Below are 20,094 nucleotides of genomic sequence, written 5' to 3' on the forward strand. Positions count from 1 at the left end.
GTAGATCTATACACAGTACATGACAATTCTATAATTCCATAATAATAATTTCAGTTATGCTCTCGGGATCATTGGTAGCACAGTAATGTATTAGTTGGACCTCTTTGTCACGTGTCAGTTGAGAATAATTTTTAAAATCTCTGAGACGACTTAAAGAATCAGCTAAATATTTGACTAGCTAACTCAAAGCAGCTGGAGACAGTGTTGAAGTAGTATACATGAAGGTTGCTAAGGGACCATTGGGTACAGAGACTTTAACTGTTCCCCATTGACATGTATTTCTGTCTTCTCCTGACTTTCAACTGATGATGCCATTCAATTTCTACACTCACAAAAGCTGTTTTGCCTATCATGCGATAACGTTCATGTTGTAATAGTGAATAATGTATGTACAGTAAGGAATTCTATAAACTTAGATCTACTTAGGTATATTACTGAAATTAGAATGCATCATAAGGCAAACATGCTTGTATTATATTTGATCCATTAGTTCTACAAATATTAATGTCAAAAATTATGTATTTGTGTCTCTGTTATTGTGCACATTGCATTATACAATTTTGACATCCATTAAAACTTTATTTCAAATGAATAATAGCAATACTAAGTATATCTACAGAGCTCCATAATAATCATAACAATGGCGACACTATTCGGCATCAAGCCAAAAGTTTACTATCAATAGACTATGTAAAGGCTACATATAGTCTACTTGTTCCTGTCAACAACCCGGCCTAGGCCTACACACGAAATAACTACAGTGACCACACAATACTAACTAAATTAGGCCTGCACTCCTACATACTAAAAGGTAATGTAGTATTACTAATAGCAACTCTTGCTAATAGTTCAATGGTTCATTCTTAAGAGTATAGTGCAGGAACTGCTTTCACTACAGCGAGCAGGAGGGCTGTAATTAGTATTGTGAGGGTCAGGCACAGCCTGACTAGGCTGTAATGACGTTTGGAAGGCTCAATATGATGTTGAGGTGGACGGTTGAGTCTCCTCTGCACTGCTTTAAGAGGCTCAGTGAAGTTGTTGTCCAACCAATTCTTCTCGAAAAACATGACTTTTTGCACCTTTTTCTGCTGTCCTCCAATGAGGAGAGAGTCAGTTACAACAAGGTTTGTTTCGAGAGCACTTATCTCAACAAACTCGTTTGCATATGATCCACAATCATTCACTTGATGAAATACTGATCCAACCAAGTTATCAGGACTGAGAGCAAGACAGAGGACTATAAGCTGGGCCTCTTCTTCACCGGTCAATCGATGATAATTTCGATAATCTCTGAGGCGACGTATAGTGTAGTCACTATCGGGTTCAACGCAAGTGCAAACACAATCAAAGTAGTACATGAGCCTGGCTATCGGGTCACCGGGTACAATGACTGATCTGCCTACACCCTTTATCTTTACCTGAGTCCTTCCCATGACTGCAGCCATAACTGCAATGGAATGATATAGAAATGCACAATACTCATTACAATATAAAGGAAGATTGCTTATTGGTAATCAACTAAACAATCAGATATATACACTGACATACTTAGAAAATTAGTTTAGTAATCAGTTTCAGGACAACAAACAGAAAGGAGTCAATAATTCTTAGTATCTTTATGACAGTCTACTGTGGGGCCAAGGTCTGTCTGCAAATATTACGATTAAGATTCATGACAGGAAATGCTATACTAAATAAACAGTGTGTACTCTAAGGGTACAAGTTGGAAAAATGTGTTTACACACTATGAATACAATTCAACTCTAAAGCACATACTGAAAGGATAGACCAATGAATAATAACAGCATGTCATAAAAACTGATGTAATACTATACACAGTACATGGCAATAGCAATACAAAATGTAATACCAAATATAAACTATAGTCTATGCAGCAAAAGTTAGAAAAGGATATGGTCTAGCAGCATCTTTACTGAATAGCACATTTAGGCTCTTGTCTGCATGGTGGAGGGTTGAGTCTCCTCTGGACAGCTTTAAGAGGCTCAATAAAGTTGTTTTCCATCCAACTCTTTTCAAAAAACATTATGCTTTGAACCTTTCTCTGCTGCCCTCCAATGAGGAGAGAGTCGGTTACAAGCACATCCGTCTTGACTGCACTTATCTCAACAAATTTATTGGATGATGAGCCACAATCATCAGTAGGATGGAAGATTGATCCTATTAGCTTATCAGGGCTTAGGGCAAGGCATATTGCAATAAGCTGGGCTTCTTCTTCGCTGGTCAATCGATGATAATTCTGATAATCTCTGAGGCGACGTATAGTGTAGTCGCTATCAGGCTCAACGCAGCAGCAAACACAATTGAAGTAGTACATGAGCCTAGCTATCGGGTCACTGGGTACAGTGACTGTCGTGCCAACTTCCTTGACTTCAATGCGTGCTCTGTTAATCATTGCAGCCATAGCTGGTTTTATGGTGACAGATCAAAATTAAGAAAGCTATAGATATAGATAGCTTGAAGTAGAAATTCACACAATCATCAAAATGCAGGCAAAGCTGTAAACTTACTTGTATACTTCAGCTAAGGCTATATTGATCTACAGTCAGTTTGGACTCAAATTTATGATCAATTCAAGCCGTGTAGACGGCATATATGTACACTGTACATGCTTGAATTCATTTATCTTATTGACATTATTAGGAAATGGTATAGTTGATTCATAATTTCTACATAGCAAACTGAACAATAGTTTGAATTATAGGATAGATCTTGCAATGGCTATACTCCATAGCAACTTTCTCAGAATCAATGCATCAATAAATGCAATAAATTTTTAAAGAACTATAGTATACAAGATTAATAGGAATCTACTGATCTATAGCAAAAGTATCTATATAACTATAAATATACAAAGCAAGTGTGTTCAGTACTAAAATCATAAGTTCAGCAAAACAGCATTTACTGTATTTAATACTATGTTTGTGTAGCTTAAAACTTCACTGGATTGAGCAGCTGCTCTTTTTGTGCACAGCAGGATGATGCCTCCTTCGAAGAGATATAAATGGCTGATGATAGGCATTAACCATCCAGCTTTTCTGAAAATACATCACTTTGACAATCTTTCTCTGGTGCCCACCAATAAAGAAAGATTCTGTTAAAACCATATCTGTTTTGGCAGCTTTTATTTCAATAAATTTATTACTTAATGATCCACAGCTTTTTACTTCATGAAATATTTTATTCTTTACCTTGTCAGGACCAAGAGCTTGACATATTTCAATAAGCTTTGCTTCTTCTTCACTGGTCAATCGAGAATAATTTTTATAATCTCTCAGACGACGTATAGTATAGTCATCATCAGGTTCAACACAAGTGCAGATGCAATCAAAGTAGTACATGAGCCTGGCTATTGGATCATTGGGTACAGTGGTCCCAACAGAAGTGTCTTTAATTTCTATTTGAGCTCTGCTCATTACTGCAGCCATAGCTTCATAAAAAGAAAAAAGCACAAAGCTTATGGCTTGACATACAAAAAAGTAATCTTGCAAAAAAGATTTTTCTACCATGCAATTATCTAAAAAGGCTAAACTTACTTCTAAAATTTGATTTTGTTCAGGTTTTCAGTCCACGGAGTAATAACAGTTAGAAAGCAAGTCTTATATCTATGATACAACCAGCTTGAGCTAGCAATCTGCCACTATTATTAGTGTACAATAAAACTATGACAAAATATACACACACAAAAAGACACTGAGATTCTCTTTGTTCAGGAAAAATTCCAAGAAATAACTGCAGCCCACGCTAAATGACAGCCAATACAGAGGCTAGAATAACAGTGATGCATACTAAGTGTTATTTTAATATTTAAAAAAAACTAGTCTAATTCCTGGAATAGTGCTTAAGGAATATTAATGAGTTCATTGGAATTACAGTCATAACAGAATTCATTTCACTACATGTATGTACACATAATATTAATCATTAAGATAGTAAGTAACTAATATATACATTAACTATTTCATGTCTTTTAACTCTGTTTTACTAATGCAAGAGTTCTTTTCATTACACCAGCTACAGGATAATGGTTACATGTACTATATACATGTAATCCATAATCATATACAGTATAGATGGTACACAAATGCCCCACACACTGTACACACATACTGTAAATGCATCAGTTCATTTATCTTTACATGCAAAAGAGATCACGTGATTCTAGGAAATAGTATAGTGAATTCATGATTTCTACATAGCAAACTGAATAACAGTTTGAAGATTGCAATGGCATATTATTGCTATTGTTACTGAACGTTTTTAGAATCAAATATTAATTATTGCAATGAATTTGAACTATACTTTAGATTAATTAGAATAATTATCTACGCTAATCTATAACAATATATAATATATATAATGCTAAGTAAATCTGTCACTAAATTATAGTTCAGTCAAATAGCATCTATTTTGTATAGCTCTTAGTTTCACTGGATTGAGCACCTACTCTTCTTTTGCAGTGCAAAGTGACGTCTTCTTCGAAGTGCTATAAATGGCTCATAATAATTTTTGGTTATCCATTCATGCACAAAAAACATGACGCATATAATCTTTCTCCGGTGCCCACCAAAAAAGAAAGATTCTGCTACAACTACATCTGTTTTCGCAACTTTTATTTCAACAAATTTATTGCCGGCAGAACCTCCACAGCTTTCTACTTCAAAAAAGATCACATCCTTTACTATATCAGGACCAAGAGCTTGACAGGCTGCAATAAGCTTAGCTTCTTCTTCACTGGTCAGTCGATAATAATATTGAAAATCTCTGAGACGATGTATAGTAGTATAATCATCATCAGGTTCAATGCAAGAACAGATACAATTGAAGTAGTACATAAGCTTGGCTATTGGGTGACTGGGGACAGTTGCTGCTGTGGTAATATCTTTTACCTGTACTTCAGCTCTTTCCATCCACATAGCCATAACTTCATAAAAAGAAAAGTATAAAACTTATGCACAAAAATGATGTCACTACTTTAATACTATCACTACACTTACTTCTAAAATCTACAAGTTTTCAGTCCTCGGAGTAATCGCAGTAAGAATCAAGTTCTACACTCAGCTTGAGCTAGCAATAAACATAAGTGTAGATGTAGTTCTATAATATAAGCTCAATAAGACGAGTTCTCTCGTTGTATAAGAACAATTCTCGGAAACAACCGTAGTAACAACGTATCCCACACTGAATGACAGCCAATACCAATAGAAACCATGCAGTATGTACATGATGCAATGGTAATATACACAGAATGTTATTTTATTTTATTACTTAAAACTAATTCCTGGTATAGTGCTTCTATAAAGAATATTAATGAGTTCACTGGAATCACAATGATAACAGAATTCATTTTACCACATGTGCATGTATGTACACATAATATTAATCATTAAGATACAAGTATAACATAATAGACATACATGTACATGATCAATGCATCATAATCTATACACATACTGGATTTAGTTTCATGTCTTTTAATAATAATAATAATTTGATAATGATTTTGTGTCTGCTCTACAGTTATTTTTAAACTGATAATAAAGAATAAATTTTTACTTTACTTGTACACAGTATAGTACTGTAAAGGTATGGGTGTGGCATTAATAATATGTAACTTACCTACTGTTGATAGGAATACAAGGAAGTGTAATTTGAAAATGGGTGTGTCAAAATAAGGAAACTGTTACTAGTCCAAATATTGATTCTATTATTATTGGAAGGGAAGTGCTACCAGGAGAAGTGCCTAATGAACAGGATTAAATGGCCATAACTTGAAAAATTGAAGTCGGAATCACCTCAAACTTTTTACACAGCATAAGGACATCAATATGCATCTAAAAATGTAATAAAAATTGGGGGTCATTTCGGAGCCATTTTTTGGAAAAAACCATGGGCTAGCCTTGGGTATTTTTCAGATTTTTGGCATTTTCTTAAAATGGCCGTAACTTGAAAAATTGAAGTTGGAATCAGCTCAAACTTTCTACGTAGCATAAGGGCACCAATATGTATCAGAAAATGTAATAAAAATTTGGTGTGATTTTGGGGCCATTTTTTGGAAAAAACCATGGGCTATAATAGCCTTGGGTATTTTTTAGAATTTTAGTGTTTTCTTAAAATGGCTGTAACTCAAAAAATATTTGTCAGAATCAGCTCAAACTTGCTACACAGCATAAGGACATCAATATGTATCAGAAAATGTAATAAAAATTTGGGGTGATTTTGGAGCCATTTTAAAGAAAAAACCACAAATTATAGCATTTGCTTATTATGACTCCAGTCATGGCGTCTGGATTATAAATAAGAGAATGTTTTATTAGCTGGACCTCTTCTTCATGGGTCAGTTGAGAATAATTCTAATTGTCTCTGAGACAACTTAAAAAATCAGCTAATTGACTACCTTTAAGCTAAGTGAAGCAGCTGGAGACAATGTTGAAGTAGTACATGAGTCATGACTGAAGGTTGCTATGGGGTCATTGGGTACAGAGACTTTGACCTGCTCCCCATTGACTTGTATTTCTGTCTTCTCCTGACTCTCCACTGATAAGCCATCATGCTTAAGCTACATGCTTGTTTTTCAGTCATGTGATCCATGCAATATGAATAATGTACAACAATAAATTCTATGATTACATTGGGAGTGGCATACAAAGACACATCACATAAAAACACAATGGTACAAAACATTTGGATCAACCATGTGTAAATCCTTTTCTGTGAGTTTTGTAAGTTAAAAAAATTAAGCGCTTGCTGTGCAATTTTGATACGTACACCATTGAATCTAACACTTTATTATTTCAAACAATATAGTAGCAATTGAAATAATACTAAGAAAATCTATAAGGCTTTATAACAATAAACAATTGGCACATGAGATTCAGCTATACAATATCAAGCCAAAACTACTACATGTACTTGTTCCTGTAAACAACTAGTTCTCATTCCCCAGCCTACAGTATGACTGTAGCCTGGGGAATGGTCTGACTAGCAATACTAGTAAACAACCACTTACAAAGCTAAAATATTATATTGATAGCAGGGATGACACAATACTAACTAAATGCAATATAGCTAGTTATATATAGATCTACTATACTAAAATAGCATTACTAATAGTTCAATGGTTTATTCTTTAGAGTATAGTGCAGGAACTGCTTTCCCTACGGCGAGCAGGAGGACTGTAATGACGTGGGGGAGGGTTAAGTCTCCTCTGGACTGGTTTAATTGGCTCAATGAAGTTGGTCTCCATCCACCTCTTCTCAAAAAACATGACTTTTTGTACTTTTTTCTGCTGTCCTCCAATGAGGAGAGATTTGGTCACCAGAAGATCTGTTTTGACAGCACTTATCTCAACAAATTTGTTTGGCAGTGATCCACAATCATTTGCTAGAAAGAATATTGATCCAACCAAGTTGTCAGGGCTGAGAGCAAGACAGAGGACTATAAGCTGGGCCTCTTCTTCGCTGGTCAATCGATGATAATTCTCATAATCTCTGAGACGACGTATAGTGTAGTCACTATCGGGTTCAACACAACTGCAGACACAATCAAAGTAGTGCATAAGCTTTGCTATTGGATCAGCGGGTACAACGATTCTTCTGGTTACATCCTTTATCTGTACCTGAGTCCTTCCCATTACAGCAGCCATAACTACGTACAATAATGAAATATAGAAATGCATAAAAAGTTTAATGACATTTTACATTAAAGCAACTAAACATCAGAAATACAATCAGGAACACTATAAAATACTTAGAAAACCAGTTTAATGCTCAGTGAAAGGACAATTAAGAGAGAGAAAAGCAGAACTTAGTAGTCATATGATCTAGACACTAGACCAAGACCTGTCTATAAATACTAGTTTTTATTCATGACAATTCCTGGAATAATGCATGCTAAGTAAACAGTGTACATACTACAATGACAAACAAATCTCTATTACAGATTATGGCATTTGAACTACTTAGCACACAACATGAATACAATGACAGCTCAATTTTAAGTCTTATAAAGTCTATAATGTAACTATCGGTAAACAGCAGCAAGCAATAGAAGTTTTATGTTAGCAACATCTTTACTAAATAGCACTTTCTTGTGTGGTGGAGAGGCGAGTCTCCTCTGCACTGCTTTAAGTGGCTCAATGAAGTTGTTCTCCATCCACCTCTTCTCAAAAAACATTATGCTTTGAACCTTTCTCTGCTGCCCTCCAATGAGGAGAGAGTCGGTTACAAGCACATCAGTCTTGACTGCACTTATCTCAGCAAATTTATTGGATGATGAGCCACAATCATCAGTAGGATGGAAGATTGATCCAATTAGCTTATCAGGGCTTAGGGCAAGGCATATCGCAATAAGCTGGGCTTCTTCTTGGCTGGTCAATCGAGAATAATTTCAGTAATTAAATAACAGTTTGAATTATAGGATAGATCTTGTAATGGCTACTCCATAGCAACTTTCTCGAATCAATGCATCAATTAATGCAATGACTTTTTTTGAAAAACTACAATGACATGATTAGATAATAGCAAGAAATAATGAATTATCTACTGATCTACAACAATAGTATAACTAATATATAAAGCAAGTGTGATGCTAAGTTAGAAGTTCAATAAAACAGCATTTACTGTATTTAGTACTATGTTTGTGTAGCTTAAAACTTCACTGGATTGAGCAGCTGCTCTTTTTGCGCACAGCAGGATGATGCCTCCTTCGAAGAGATATAAATGGCTGATAATAGTTATTAACCATCCAGTTTTTCTGAAAAAACATCACTTTGACAATTTTTCTCCAGTGCCCTCCAATAAAGAAAGATTCTGTTACGACCACATCCGTTTTAGCAGCTTTTATCTCAACAAATTTATTACTTAACGATCCACAGCTCTTTACTTCATAAAATATTACCTTCTTTACTTTGTCAGGACCAAGAGCTTGACATATTTCAATAAGCTTAGCTTCTTCTTCACTAGTCAATCGAGAATAATTTTTATAATCTCTCAGACGACGTATAGTATAATCATCATCAGGTTCAATGCAAGTGCAGATGCAATTGAAGTAGTACATCAGCCTGGCTATTGGGTCATTGGGTACAGTGACTTTGTATGTTGTGTCTTTGATTTCTATCTGAGCCCTGCTCATTACTGCAGCCATAGCTTCATAAAAGGGAAAAAAGCATGAAGCCTATGGCTTGATACATGGTCTACATTTTATACTTTATACTTTTTGGAAAAAAGATATTTTCCTACCATGTACATGTAATTTTCTAAAAAGGTTAAACTTACTTCCAAAATTTGATTTTGTACAGGTTTTCAGTCCACAGAACAATGAAAGTTAGAAAGCAAGTCTTAGGTACAACCAGCTTGAGTTAGCAATCTGTCCACACTAATAAACATGTACATGAAAGCGCCACAGTAAATATACATGCACACAATAAGACGAATTCTCTTTGTTAAGGAACAATTCCTGGAAACAACCGTAGCCCACGCTATATGACAGCCAATACTAACAGAAGCCAGAGTAACAGTGATATACTAAATGTTATTTTAATATTTCTTTAAAATTAATTCCTAGAATAGTGTTTCTAATGAATATTAATGAGTTCATTGGAATTACAGTCATAACAGAATTTATTTCACTACAACATGTACTGTATGTACATGTAATATTAATCATTAAGATAGTAAGTAATTAAAATAATAGAGAACACATCATAATGCATTATACTGAATCAAGTTTCATGTCTTTTAATTATAAGTTTTATTATTGATGATGATTTTGTGTCAGCTCTACAGTTACTGTATCTTTAAACTAATAATAAAAAATAAAGTCTTTATTTTACATGTACAATTACTATCGTAAAAGCATGGGTGTGTCATTAATCGTGTGAGCAGCTTACCTAATATTGATGAGGAATTGCAAAGATACAATTAACCTATAATAATAATAACAATGATAATGGGATATATATGTATATGTATACATGTACATGTATTTGTAATCAAGAGAGAAATAGCAAAGTAAAGAAACATACATGAGGAGGGCTCCACATAATCTAGAAATGAGTGCTTCCAAATAAGGAAACTGTTACTAGTCCAAATATTGATCCTATTATGATTGGAAGGGAAGCTATGGTCCGAAGGGAAGCACCACTAGGAGAGGGACCTAATGAACAGGATTAATGATTGATGGCATAAAGAGATACTGCATACTAGGAGAAGATGGAGGGGGGCATGAGTCTCTAAAGCAAGATGATACTGATGCATTGCGGCAGCAGTTTGAATCATTTTTAAGTGGTAGACAAGAATTCTGTTCAGTACACCAGATACAGGATAACGGGTTACATGTACTGAGTAGAGAGAGAGAGAGAGAGGGAAGAGAGAGAGAGGGAAGAGAGAGAGAGAGAGAGATAAAGTAATTCTATATCTGATCATGTATTCTCCTACAATCTATTTTGATTGGCACAAGTTTGAGGACAGCTCATAACATTATCTCGAATGACTGGATTCCTGGCAGCTCTTCTATAAGTGACTGGAGCCAATTTCATAGGACAGACAGGAAGACTGAAGAGAGAAGAATGAAAGAATTGTACATGCATACATGTACTGTAGATAAATCTTTTATTGACTAACTTGTAGGTGGTATTGTTACATGCTGAAGTCCTACAAGTGCAGGGGCACTCTAAGCTATTAGTAAAAGTATCACAGAACTGACACAGAGTTTGCTATGAGAACAAAAAAATATCAATAGATCACATGAGAATCATGTGACTAATTGCACCTACCCCAGCCCTGCATTGTGAGGAAGCAGAAGTTAAACAAGTTGATTTTAATGATGACACGATGAGATAGCCAGTAGTACCCGAAATGGAATGAATCTAAAAGAAATATTAGCAATACCTCGATATGCATGTACAGCAATCACTATTCAATTTAATAAAAAATAATAGCTATTGTACATGTACAAAATATTCTTACACAAAAATCTCTGCAGCCAAAATCAGTAATGTAGCAACCAGGGGAAGAAATGTTAACCTACAGTATTATTATAATGGAGAGAGTGCATGGTAGTCATTATTTCTTTTACTTACATAATAGAATCTATCATGACTGATGCTGAAGTCATTGATATTATTACAACCGGTCTTCACTAATGCCCCATTGTTAATCATTGATAATGTAATGCCATCATACTGCATAAGAAAAGAGGTTTTGAAAAATTTTAATTAGTTTTTAAAATTTATTTCTCTTATACTAACATCGCTGTGTTCTGTAATATGAAGAGGTGATGTAACTGTATTTGGTAACAAAACAAAGTACCCATCACTTGTAATCACTGTACACCTGGAGATTAATAAACAATCACATGACACATCACATGATATCATACTCTCTATTGCTGACTCCACAAAACCTACTCCAAAGTGACGTCTCCACATCTCCTTTTAAGGAGCTCATGCTGACGTCAGCAGATAAGACACTGAAAAGTGGATTTCTATCTCCTCTATAAAGTGGGTGTGTCTATATATAATATAACTACACCCATTACTCACATTGATAGTCGAACGGATTCACTGATGCTGTAGAGTAAAGTACCTAATTCAGGAAACAATGGATCAGTAAATGCTGGAGTGAGTGAGAGGACATTATCGTTAGTGATAGCAGAAATATAAGAAGGAAGTCCTTTAGGATCAAACTCATCAGATAACTGTAGACCACGATAACTTAAAAATATACCAGTGGGTGTGGTCAAATAACTATGAATATTAATGAGATAATTAATTAAAAATTAATAATTATATTCATTACCGTCTAATTATTGACGGGTAAGAGTATCTAAGCCACACCCTCTCAACACGAGAATGGACAGACACTGCTTCAGCTATGCCGCTCTGCAAAAAAATTTTTAATAAAAAAATAATTATAAATAAACGACATACAGCCTCATCATCGTATGATGAATTCATTGAACCACTGATGTACTCTTGGAAGGTTCTTGATGAGGTAGGCGGGGTTAGAGGCGTGGTCAGTTGGAGTGTTAATGAATTACGAGAAGTATATTGACAGTACTCGGTACAACTATCAGTTGATGAGTCATCAAGTAAATCTTGATAGATAGGGACTGATCTTTGACTGTATGAATCTAATAATAATAATAATGACATCAATATGTATCTGACAATGTAATAAAAATTGAGGGTGATTTTGGAGCCATTTTTTTTAAACCATGGACTATAGCCTTGGGTATTTTTCTGAATTTTGGTAATTTCTATGACCGTATCTCAAAAAATTGAAGTTGGAATCACCTCAAACTTTTTACACAGTATAAGTGCATCAATATGTATCAGAAAATGTAATAAAAATTGGGGGTGATTTTGGAGCCATTTTTTGAAAAAAAACCATGGGTTATAGCACAGGAATTTTTTCAAAATTTTGGCATTTAAAAAAAATGGCCTTATAACTTGAAAAATTGAAGTTGGAATCACCTCAAACTTTTTACACAGCATAAGGACATCAATATGTATCAGAAAATGTAATAAAAATTGGGGGTGATTTGGAGTCATTTTTTGGAAAAAAACCATGGGCTATAGTACAGGGATTTTTTCAGAATTTCGGCATTTTCTTAAAATGGCCGTAACTTGAAAAATTGAAGTCGGAATCAGCTCAAACTTTCTACACAGTATAAGGACATCAATATGTATCAGAAAATGTAATAAAAATTGGGGGTGATTTCGGAGCCATTTTTTGAAAAAAACTATGGGCTATAGTACAGGGATTTTTTCAGAATTTCGGCATTTTCTTAAAATGGCTGTAACTTGAAAAATTGAAGTCGGAATCACCTCAAACTTTCTACACAGCATAAGGACATCAATATGTATCTGAAAATCTAATAAAAATTGGGGATCATTCCGGAGCCATTTTTTGGAAAAAACCATGGGTCTTAAGAATTTTTAAAAACTGGACTGTTTTAAAAATGATTATGGCTAAAAAAAATTGAAGTCGGAATCAGCTCAAGCCTTCTACACAGTGCAAGGACATCAAATCAATATGTATCGATACAATGGTATAATAATTACCAGAAATATCAAATTCTCTAAATGTATCAACAATTGACTGATCCTCATCAGCCAACACCAAACAAGCAAATACATTTAAAAGAGGAGAGGATCGGGAAGTTGACAGAAACAACAGATCATCAAGGACCTCCCAGCAGTAATAGGTAGAAGGAACAGTACGAGTGAAATAACTTTGATTATTATTAGAGTATAACAATGTATTATTGAATGGTAAGGATTCATTTTGACCACTAAAAAAAAAGAGAAGAAAAAACCAGTATATCTCAGTAATCTCTCAGTTTATTACAGTATACTTCAGTATACTATCTGCTTACTTCAAAATGGCACTCAAGATGGTTGGAAATGCTTCATTATTTTCAATGGTGGTGGGGTCAATATCATAAACATAAGTAGTAGGATATCTACTGTGATACATAATACGACCTACATGTATAGTAAAATAATAATAATAATAATAATAATAATAATAATAATAATCATTATTTTGTACATATTCACCATTTCCTTGGAGTACCATGTAGTAAGACGAAGGTCGATCAACCACGCTCATTTCTATCCCAATAAACAACTGTTGCCATGGCATCCGCATTGTTAACACGCCCCTAAACATGTCTGATAATATGATATTACGAGAGAGCGTGAGACAAAGAACTAACGAGAAATAGAAAAAAAATTATAAAGTTGTATGTAAATAAGATTATATTCTATACCTCCTTGTGAATTGAAATCAGATGATAGAATATTACTAGTTGAGACGGAGCCTGACATTATGAATGGTGTATAATAATTCCCAATATCCAATACATTATTATAAGAAGGACCCAATGAACTAGAGTTTGAAATAACTAAAAAAAACAAAAAAAATTTTCTAGCTTATAATAATTAATTATTTTACCGTGTAAGGCGTAAGGGATTATAGTAAAATCAGTGTTGTTGCTAAATCTTGCTCCGTCAAAATCATCAAGGGAACTGTTAGTTAACATAATGAGAAGTTTTTTGGTCGAATTGCTGCAATTTGAATCACAAGCTGCAGCAAATAATCCTTGGACCATTTGAAATGCACTAGAATAGCTTCTTGGAACTAAAACAATAAGGAGAGAAAGAGAGAGAGAGAAAAAAGAGGGAGAGAGAGAGAAGTATAGTGCATATAGTTTTAAATACATGTACTTACTAGTGCCTAGTAATTCATTCTCTATTATTCCTGATAGTATCCATTTCTGTGATTCTGTTACGTGTGAAAATGAAGTTGGACATAGCCTCTGTCTATCACTATTCACTATAAGCACTGATATCTATAATTAATTTAGAACACATCACACTGTTATTAGCAAAATGATGTACATTTTGTACATAATTATATATCTCCTTTCAATTTTGGCAAAATTTGGCTCAAAACTGTGTACTATTATAGTACAGGGAATTTTTGCTCAATTATTAAGCAACTTTTAAAATTCTTAAAAATCTAATTGTGATGGAAACCAGCTCAAACTTTCTGTATACACACTGAACATTTATATTACTATAAATGCATTATGTTTTATACATGTGCATGTGTAGATTTACCATGTCAGAGTCTGTAAGAGACATGATCAGTTTCATTGCAGCTTCCTTTAAAATGGTGGCATTACTGGCTCCATTAAGATTCAAAAACAATACAATATAGCGAGGAGCTGCAGACACATTAGTAGCACGAGTATACCATGTACTACAAAAAAATTAAAATAATAAAAGGTAACTTAGCTGTTACTATAAATAGACTTTTAATACTAACGTGAGCCTAGGATCAATACTAGGGCAGTTTTCTGTGGAATTTGACGATACTCTTGGAAACTCAATGAGTTCTCCGTCCTTAAGTCCTAATTGTATCTCTACGCTTGATACAGAGAAATGTCTTCGGGAAGAGATTTGGCTGTATAAACTTCTAGCTATGGAATTATTAGCTGCATCACAGTTATAGCAGCAATGAGCATCATTACTAATAAAAAACAAGACAAGACAGCAAAAATATTAATATTATTTCAATAATAGTGCTAACAATAATAATCTTAGCAGAAATACTATTTTCATAATTTACTAAAAATAATACAGTATTATACAATCAAACCTGCAGCAATTAGGTATTGGTGAACTGGTATCAGCTGAAGCAACGTAATCATGATTCAATACCCTATTCAGGTGATGGCTGACCAGTCTCTCAGGATTAGCAGCAAGAAACTAGCAATGAATAAATAAATGGAGATTTAGAAACTGCTAATGATAAATCCTTTCTTACTATGTCGTCATAAAGCAATGAAGTGTCCTCTTCAACGGTAGAATACTGGACTGAAGCTGACTGATACTGATCCTGCAAAGAAAATAATAATAATAAAATTTAAATCAACTTTTTGTACTTTCATGTAATCAACTCCCAGTCCATTTGTTCTCAGCTGCCGGAATTTTTCAGAGAGACGGTTGCCTGCTTCTCTCATTTGAGCCTCACTAGGTAAGGCCGCCATCGAGAGAGAGGGAGAGAGAAGGAGGAACAAGAGACAGGAGAGAGTCTTAAAGAAAGCCATCATCATGACATGCGTATCCATAGAAACTAGTCAAACTAAATAATACAACTTTAAAATTTAAAATAAAAAAATACAAATACGAAAACAACAAATACAAATACTGTTTGCAGCTTTGTAGATCTATTTAAATACAATTACAAATACAAATACTGGAATTAGATCTACAAATACTTCCTTCTCAAGTAACAGTTATCAACTAGCTTTATTAATTAATCGATGAAGTAAATTGAAAGTCTCTTTTCATTATAATAGATCTATATGCATGTAGATAATCAATAATATTTAGTTACATGTATTGCATTTAATTGCATGTTTGGTATGGTTGTGCCTGATTGGTGAGTTCCTGTTTATTCTGACAATTTTTCATCTATTGAGCTACATTTCTTAGTGTTTTGAAGGAAGTATTAAAAATGTACATGTACACAATGGCCCCACCTGTTATATTCAATTAATAAATTAATTATTATTTCACTGGAACAACATAATTATTCTCTGGCTCTAATGATATCATTCTAGCTATTTTTATTATTATTTGTTTGTCATCACGCATCCTGCTACAACAGGACATGGTGTAGATAATCTTATTATGGTGGATTTGTTGCTCTGGTATTGTCGGTGATGTCATTGCAATATTGTTGGAGATCATGTTACTATGTGTTTATTAGAATTCTCTCTCTCTCTCTTTATTATATACACACACACAGTTCACTATTGAATGAATGTGTGTCAGTATAAAGGCTATCATACACGATGCAACATTGTTACATGCAACAATGTTGCACCAAGTTGAATGGTTGTCAACTTCAAGCAACTCGTTGCATGCAACAAAATAGGGTATCATACACAGTGCAACATGTTGCATCGTGTATGATAGCCTTAAAAGAAATAGCTTGCTTAGAAAACTAACAAGCTGAAAACTGTGAAAAACTTGAGAAGTTGAAGAAGAGAGCTCGTTAGAGGGCATGTAAATGGAAATCTACTGCTTTGCATAATGAATAAATCAAAATTAATATAATTTTTTTTTAATTTTTATTATAATAATAATGTACACAAATAAAGTTTCTTCATGTTTCGTGGAGATTTCAATGAAAAATATAACACCAACAGCTCAGTTCGAGTCCTTAAACTAAAAAAATTAATAATAATAATACAACTTAATTTAAAGAATCAAAATAGTGGGCCCATGATGTGATTTGGTCTCTCTCTCACCTCTGTATAATCTCTTGGTATAAGGAAATGCGATGGAGGGAACTGACTAGTTTTATAACTTTGTAATGTAATAATGGCTGTCACAGTAGGAAACACTGGTATCTCTAATAATTGGAGGAGAGAGAGAAAGAGAGAGAGAGAGAAAGAGAGAGAGAGAGAGAGAGAGAGAGAGAGAGAGGGAGGGAGAGAGAGAGAGGAAGAGGGGGGGGGAAGAGAGTAAAATAAAGAGGAGAACAAGCTTACCTAATTTAACAGGGAAGCCAGGCGGTAATTTTAAATTAACAAACTGTCTCAACTTGTGAAAGTGTTTATACGGTGCTATGACCTCAAGAATGTCCAACAACCTATTGTGTTACCATAGTAATGCCATAGCAACCAGTGACAATAGAAAAAGAGAGAAGGACTTGACTTACTTTTTCATTTCAATAGGGCAATCTTTACACTATACAAGAAAGGCAAAAATTAATAAATAAAAATCAGTCTCTTTCTCTCTCCCTCCCTCCCTCCCTCCCTCTCCCCCCCTCTCTCTCTCTCTCTCTCTCTCTCTCTCTCTCTCTCTCCCTCTTCCTCCTGACCATATAGACAGTAGATCTGAAGCTCCTCCTATCAACTCTCAAATCCATCTTCCTCCCTAAACTAGGAACCCTATAAATCACACAGATGCATAAAAATCATTCCGCCATCACATGCTCTAATTAAAGAGCACATTTCCAATTAAAGAGCAAGCATATCTTACCTTGAACTTGACAGATACTGATCCCACGTCATTGAGGAGGGAGGAGGGGGAGGGAGGGAGATGCAGTGTTCTTTGCTATCGCTTGATTCATTGTCTTCCGTAGAATTCTCTGCTTCAGTCATCTGCAATACAAATTATGTGATGGGTGTGGTCTGGGCGGGGTACTGACACACCTCTTTTTCTAGCTCCTTTGCTATATTGCCTGACTCTACCTGTTTGGATAATTCCTCGAAATGTTTTATCTGCTCTGGAGTTAAGTGTTCCCGACTAAAAAAAATAAAAATAAATAATAATAAAGTTTCGATAATAATAGTTATAATTAATAATAATAATAATAGTTATAATTAATAATAATAATAACATAATCTTCATGTCTCTTACCGTTTCCTTGATATCAAGATGAGGTCAGTTATGTTGTACACATCAGCAGTATAATTACCAACTTGATCCTACAAAAATAAATAATTAATAAAAAATAACAACAACAAAAATATTCTTTCTCTTTCACATCATTCCTTATTGCAAATCATTGCTTTTACTTCATAAATAAAAAATATAAATATATATTATTATTATTATTATTATGCTGCTTACTGTCCTGTCTGACTTAAAAAACAAGAAGCCGGTCTGAGCCCTGGTGACATTGATGGGTTGAGTGGACATGTTGGCATACACTATTGGCCTAATGGGGAGAAGAATGTGAAGACAGATATCAAATATCACTTCGTAAGCACATGTACATGCACCATTTTGATAAATTAAGCCGGATTTACGATATGACGCTAGGCCAACGTACCGTCAATCTTTAATCAAGAGCGTAGGCGATTTGACATTTTGACACATGCTTCACGCTGGAGTTGAACCAGATTCTATTCCAGCGTCAACGTAACGTCAGGACTAGCGTAATATTGTAAATCCTACTTAACAGTAATTGGCACGCTTTCATTTAACAAATTTGTGGCAACCATGTTTCAATGAGTGAGAGTTTAGCAATCAATCATCAATGGTAATACCTGGTCATTAACATGTCAATGCGATCTTCAACCTCGCCATCAACTGATTCCTAACAAAATAAGAATATTTTAATAACAATAAAAGAGCCATACTGCACTTTATACATCTACATGGATACACTTGATTTGAATACAGTATATAGTATAACTAGATTGATACAGTATAACCTGCTATTGTGGACACTCTAAAATAAGGACACCTCTATAATCAGGACAGGTAGTATCAGTCCCAATACAATAGTAATGTGTATTAATGAACCTCTGAAATAAGGACACCTCTTTAATAAGGACAGTTTTATTGGGTCCCAAGGTGTCCGGAATAGACAGGCCTGACTGTACTACTGTTTTTCCTTATAAGGTATTACATGTACAAGTATTCTTGAAAACTTAGCTAATTCAAAATGGCAAACAAAGAGACTGATAAACTAAGTTAATAATACAGCTGCTCCTATATAAGGCATACATTTAATTGATTCAATTACAATAGAACTAAAAGTATAGTTATTATTATTTTATTTCTTATTACGCTATTGTTTAATGATAATCGCTGGTAGATTTTCTTTTTGTTGTCGAGTGCCACCACTGACAGCCCTTCGGCCGTTTCTCCATTGTATATGAAACTAATGTCACCTCTGGACCACTGCATCTCTGTGAAATCACCAATAGTGGAGTCCAACCTTATGAGAGAGAGGGAGAGAGTGGGAAAAAGAGAGAGAGAGAGAGAGAGAGAGAGAGAGAGAGAAAAGGAAAAAGATGAGGGAGAAAGAGGAAGAAAGAAAAAGAGAGACAGAGACACAAAAAATGAAGACGTACATGTATAACAAAAGAAGAAAGAAGTATAAAGGGCATTGTTTTCTCTCTTTACCTAATGGCTGTATCTGTTTTATAAATACGACAAATATCATTAGGAAGGAGACGAGAGAGAAGAGGCACTATTGATAAAGGACAATCATACAATGACATAATTACTATGACAAGAAAAGGGACACCTCACCCCAAGTGTAGAATTCCCATTTCATTTCTGCATAAAAATCATCCAACTACAGTGGGAGAGAGAGAGGGGGAGACATGGTGTTATCATGTAATGTTTTGGCACAAAAATGCTTTAAAGTGTACATTTCTCAATGATTGTAGCAGCTGGGCTCTCCTCTCTAACAAACCACCTTTTATTTCATCGTGGAATCGCTTGATTAGAATAGATACTGAGAGAGAGAGAGAGAGAGAGAGAGAGAGAGAGAGAGAGAGAGAGAGAGAGAGAGAGAGATTGTTGTTATGTCGAGGTTAATGCCTCTCATTAGTAAATTACTGGAGAAAGGCCCAGCTATAAAGCCTGCCTGTGCCCCATACTGATGTTTGCTCAATATTTCCCCACTGGCCTACCTGAACCGCCTGACCAACTCACTACCAATGTCTTTTGCGTGTGTGTGTAGCATTTGTCAATCCATGTCATTGTGAAGCACCTTGCGTACCACGAGTGTGTGTACAGTGTATACTTTA

The 20,094-nt window shown here is 34.7% G+C and overlaps 5 protein-coding genes across 7 annotated transcripts in view; all 5 read right to left on the bottom strand.

Moving 5' to 3' along the window:
* Positions 1-1,667, bottom strand: part of LOC109583547 (uncharacterized) — a 6,700-nt gene extending 5,033 nt beyond the window's left edge. Inside the window, exons 1-2 of one of the 2 annotated variants that reach the window (XM_019998954.1) lie at positions 1,549-1,667; positions 11-1,447 (exon numbers count right to left, since the gene is read on the bottom strand). In XM_019998954.1, the coding sequence (XP_019854513.1) occupies positions 864-1,445 (582 nt within the window). In that variant the 5' untranslated portion in view covers positions 1,446-1,447; positions 1,549-1,667 and the 3' untranslated portion in view covers positions 11-863. Of the gene's footprint in view, positions 1-10; positions 1,448-1,548 lie in introns of those variants that run through there. The other variant, XM_019998956.1, reaches the window with a different exon arrangement.
* LOC109583548 (uncharacterized) overlaps positions 1-9,514 on the bottom strand; it is a 20,753-nt gene extending 11,239 nt beyond the window's left edge. Inside the window, exons 1-2 of one of the 2 annotated variants that reach the window (XM_019998958.1) lie at positions 9,294-9,514; positions 7,507-7,665 (exon numbers count right to left, since the gene is read on the bottom strand). In XM_019998958.1, the coding sequence (XP_019854517.1) occupies positions 7,507-7,663 (157 nt within the window). In that variant the 5' untranslated portion in view covers positions 7,664-7,665; positions 9,294-9,514. Of the gene's footprint in view, positions 1-7,439; positions 7,666-9,293 lie in introns of both variants that reach the window. The other variant, XM_019998957.1, reaches the window with a different exon arrangement.
* On the bottom strand, positions 1,728-2,605 carry LOC109583550 (uncharacterized). The gene is made up of 2 exons (XM_019998960.1): positions 2,529-2,605; positions 1,728-2,474 (listed from the first exon to the last, which is right to left on the bottom strand). The coding sequence occupies exon 2, from the start codon at positions 2,420-2,422 to the stop codon at positions 1,931-1,933; it is 492 nt and encodes a 163-aa protein (XP_019854519.1). The 5' UTR covers positions 2,423-2,474; positions 2,529-2,605; the 3' UTR covers positions 1,728-1,930.
* A 106-nt stretch (positions 9,515-9,620) lies between the features above and the next one.
* LOC109583552 (VWFA and cache domain-containing protein 1-like) lies at positions 9,621-15,665 on the bottom strand. Its single transcript, XM_019998963.1, has 25 exons — positions 15,475-15,665; positions 15,357-15,428; positions 15,189-15,298; positions 14,856-15,059; positions 14,648-14,789; positions 14,256-14,376; positions 13,980-14,165; positions 13,795-13,929; positions 13,583-13,735; positions 13,399-13,507; positions 13,085-13,314; positions 11,948-12,150; positions 11,817-11,899; positions 11,561-11,764; positions 11,398-11,511; positions 11,267-11,351; positions 11,099-11,200; positions 10,986-11,042; positions 10,793-10,885; positions 10,641-10,732; positions 10,455-10,571; positions 10,221-10,357; positions 10,043-10,173; positions 9,908-9,943; positions 9,621-9,819 (listed from the first exon to the last, which is right to left on the bottom strand). Exons 1-23 carry the CDS (start codon positions 15,658-15,660, stop codon positions 10,064-10,066), a joined length of 3,045 nt encoding a protein of 1,014 aa, XP_019854522.1. The 5' UTR covers positions 15,661-15,665; the 3' UTR covers positions 9,621-9,819; positions 9,908-9,943; positions 10,043-10,063.
* A 1,040-nt stretch (positions 15,666-16,705) lies between these two features.
* On the bottom strand, positions 16,706-19,793 carry LOC100642148 (ankyrin repeat domain-containing protein 13C-A-like). The gene is made up of 14 exons (XM_019998953.1): positions 19,714-19,793; positions 19,592-19,637; positions 19,463-19,529; positions 19,124-19,274; positions 18,598-18,647; positions 18,179-18,266; positions 17,966-18,033; positions 17,758-17,851; positions 17,585-17,706; positions 17,424-17,493; positions 17,262-17,290; positions 17,092-17,192; positions 16,849-16,952; positions 16,706-16,765 (listed from the first exon to the last, which is right to left on the bottom strand). Exons 2-14 carry the CDS (start codon positions 19,614-19,616, stop codon positions 16,748-16,750), a joined length of 987 nt encoding a protein of 328 aa, XP_019854512.1. The 5' UTR covers positions 19,617-19,637; positions 19,714-19,793; the 3' UTR covers positions 16,706-16,747.
* Between the last annotated feature and the right edge of the window lie 301 nt (positions 19,794-20,094).

Source organism: Amphimedon queenslandica, unplaced genomic scaffold (assembly GCF_000090795.2).
Source record: "Amphimedon queenslandica unplaced genomic scaffold, v1.1 AMPQUscaffold_13298, whole genome shotgun sequence".
In the NCBI taxonomy this organism is placed as follows: domain Eukaryota; kingdom Metazoa; phylum Porifera; class Demospongiae; order Haplosclerida; family Niphatidae; genus Amphimedon; species Amphimedon queenslandica.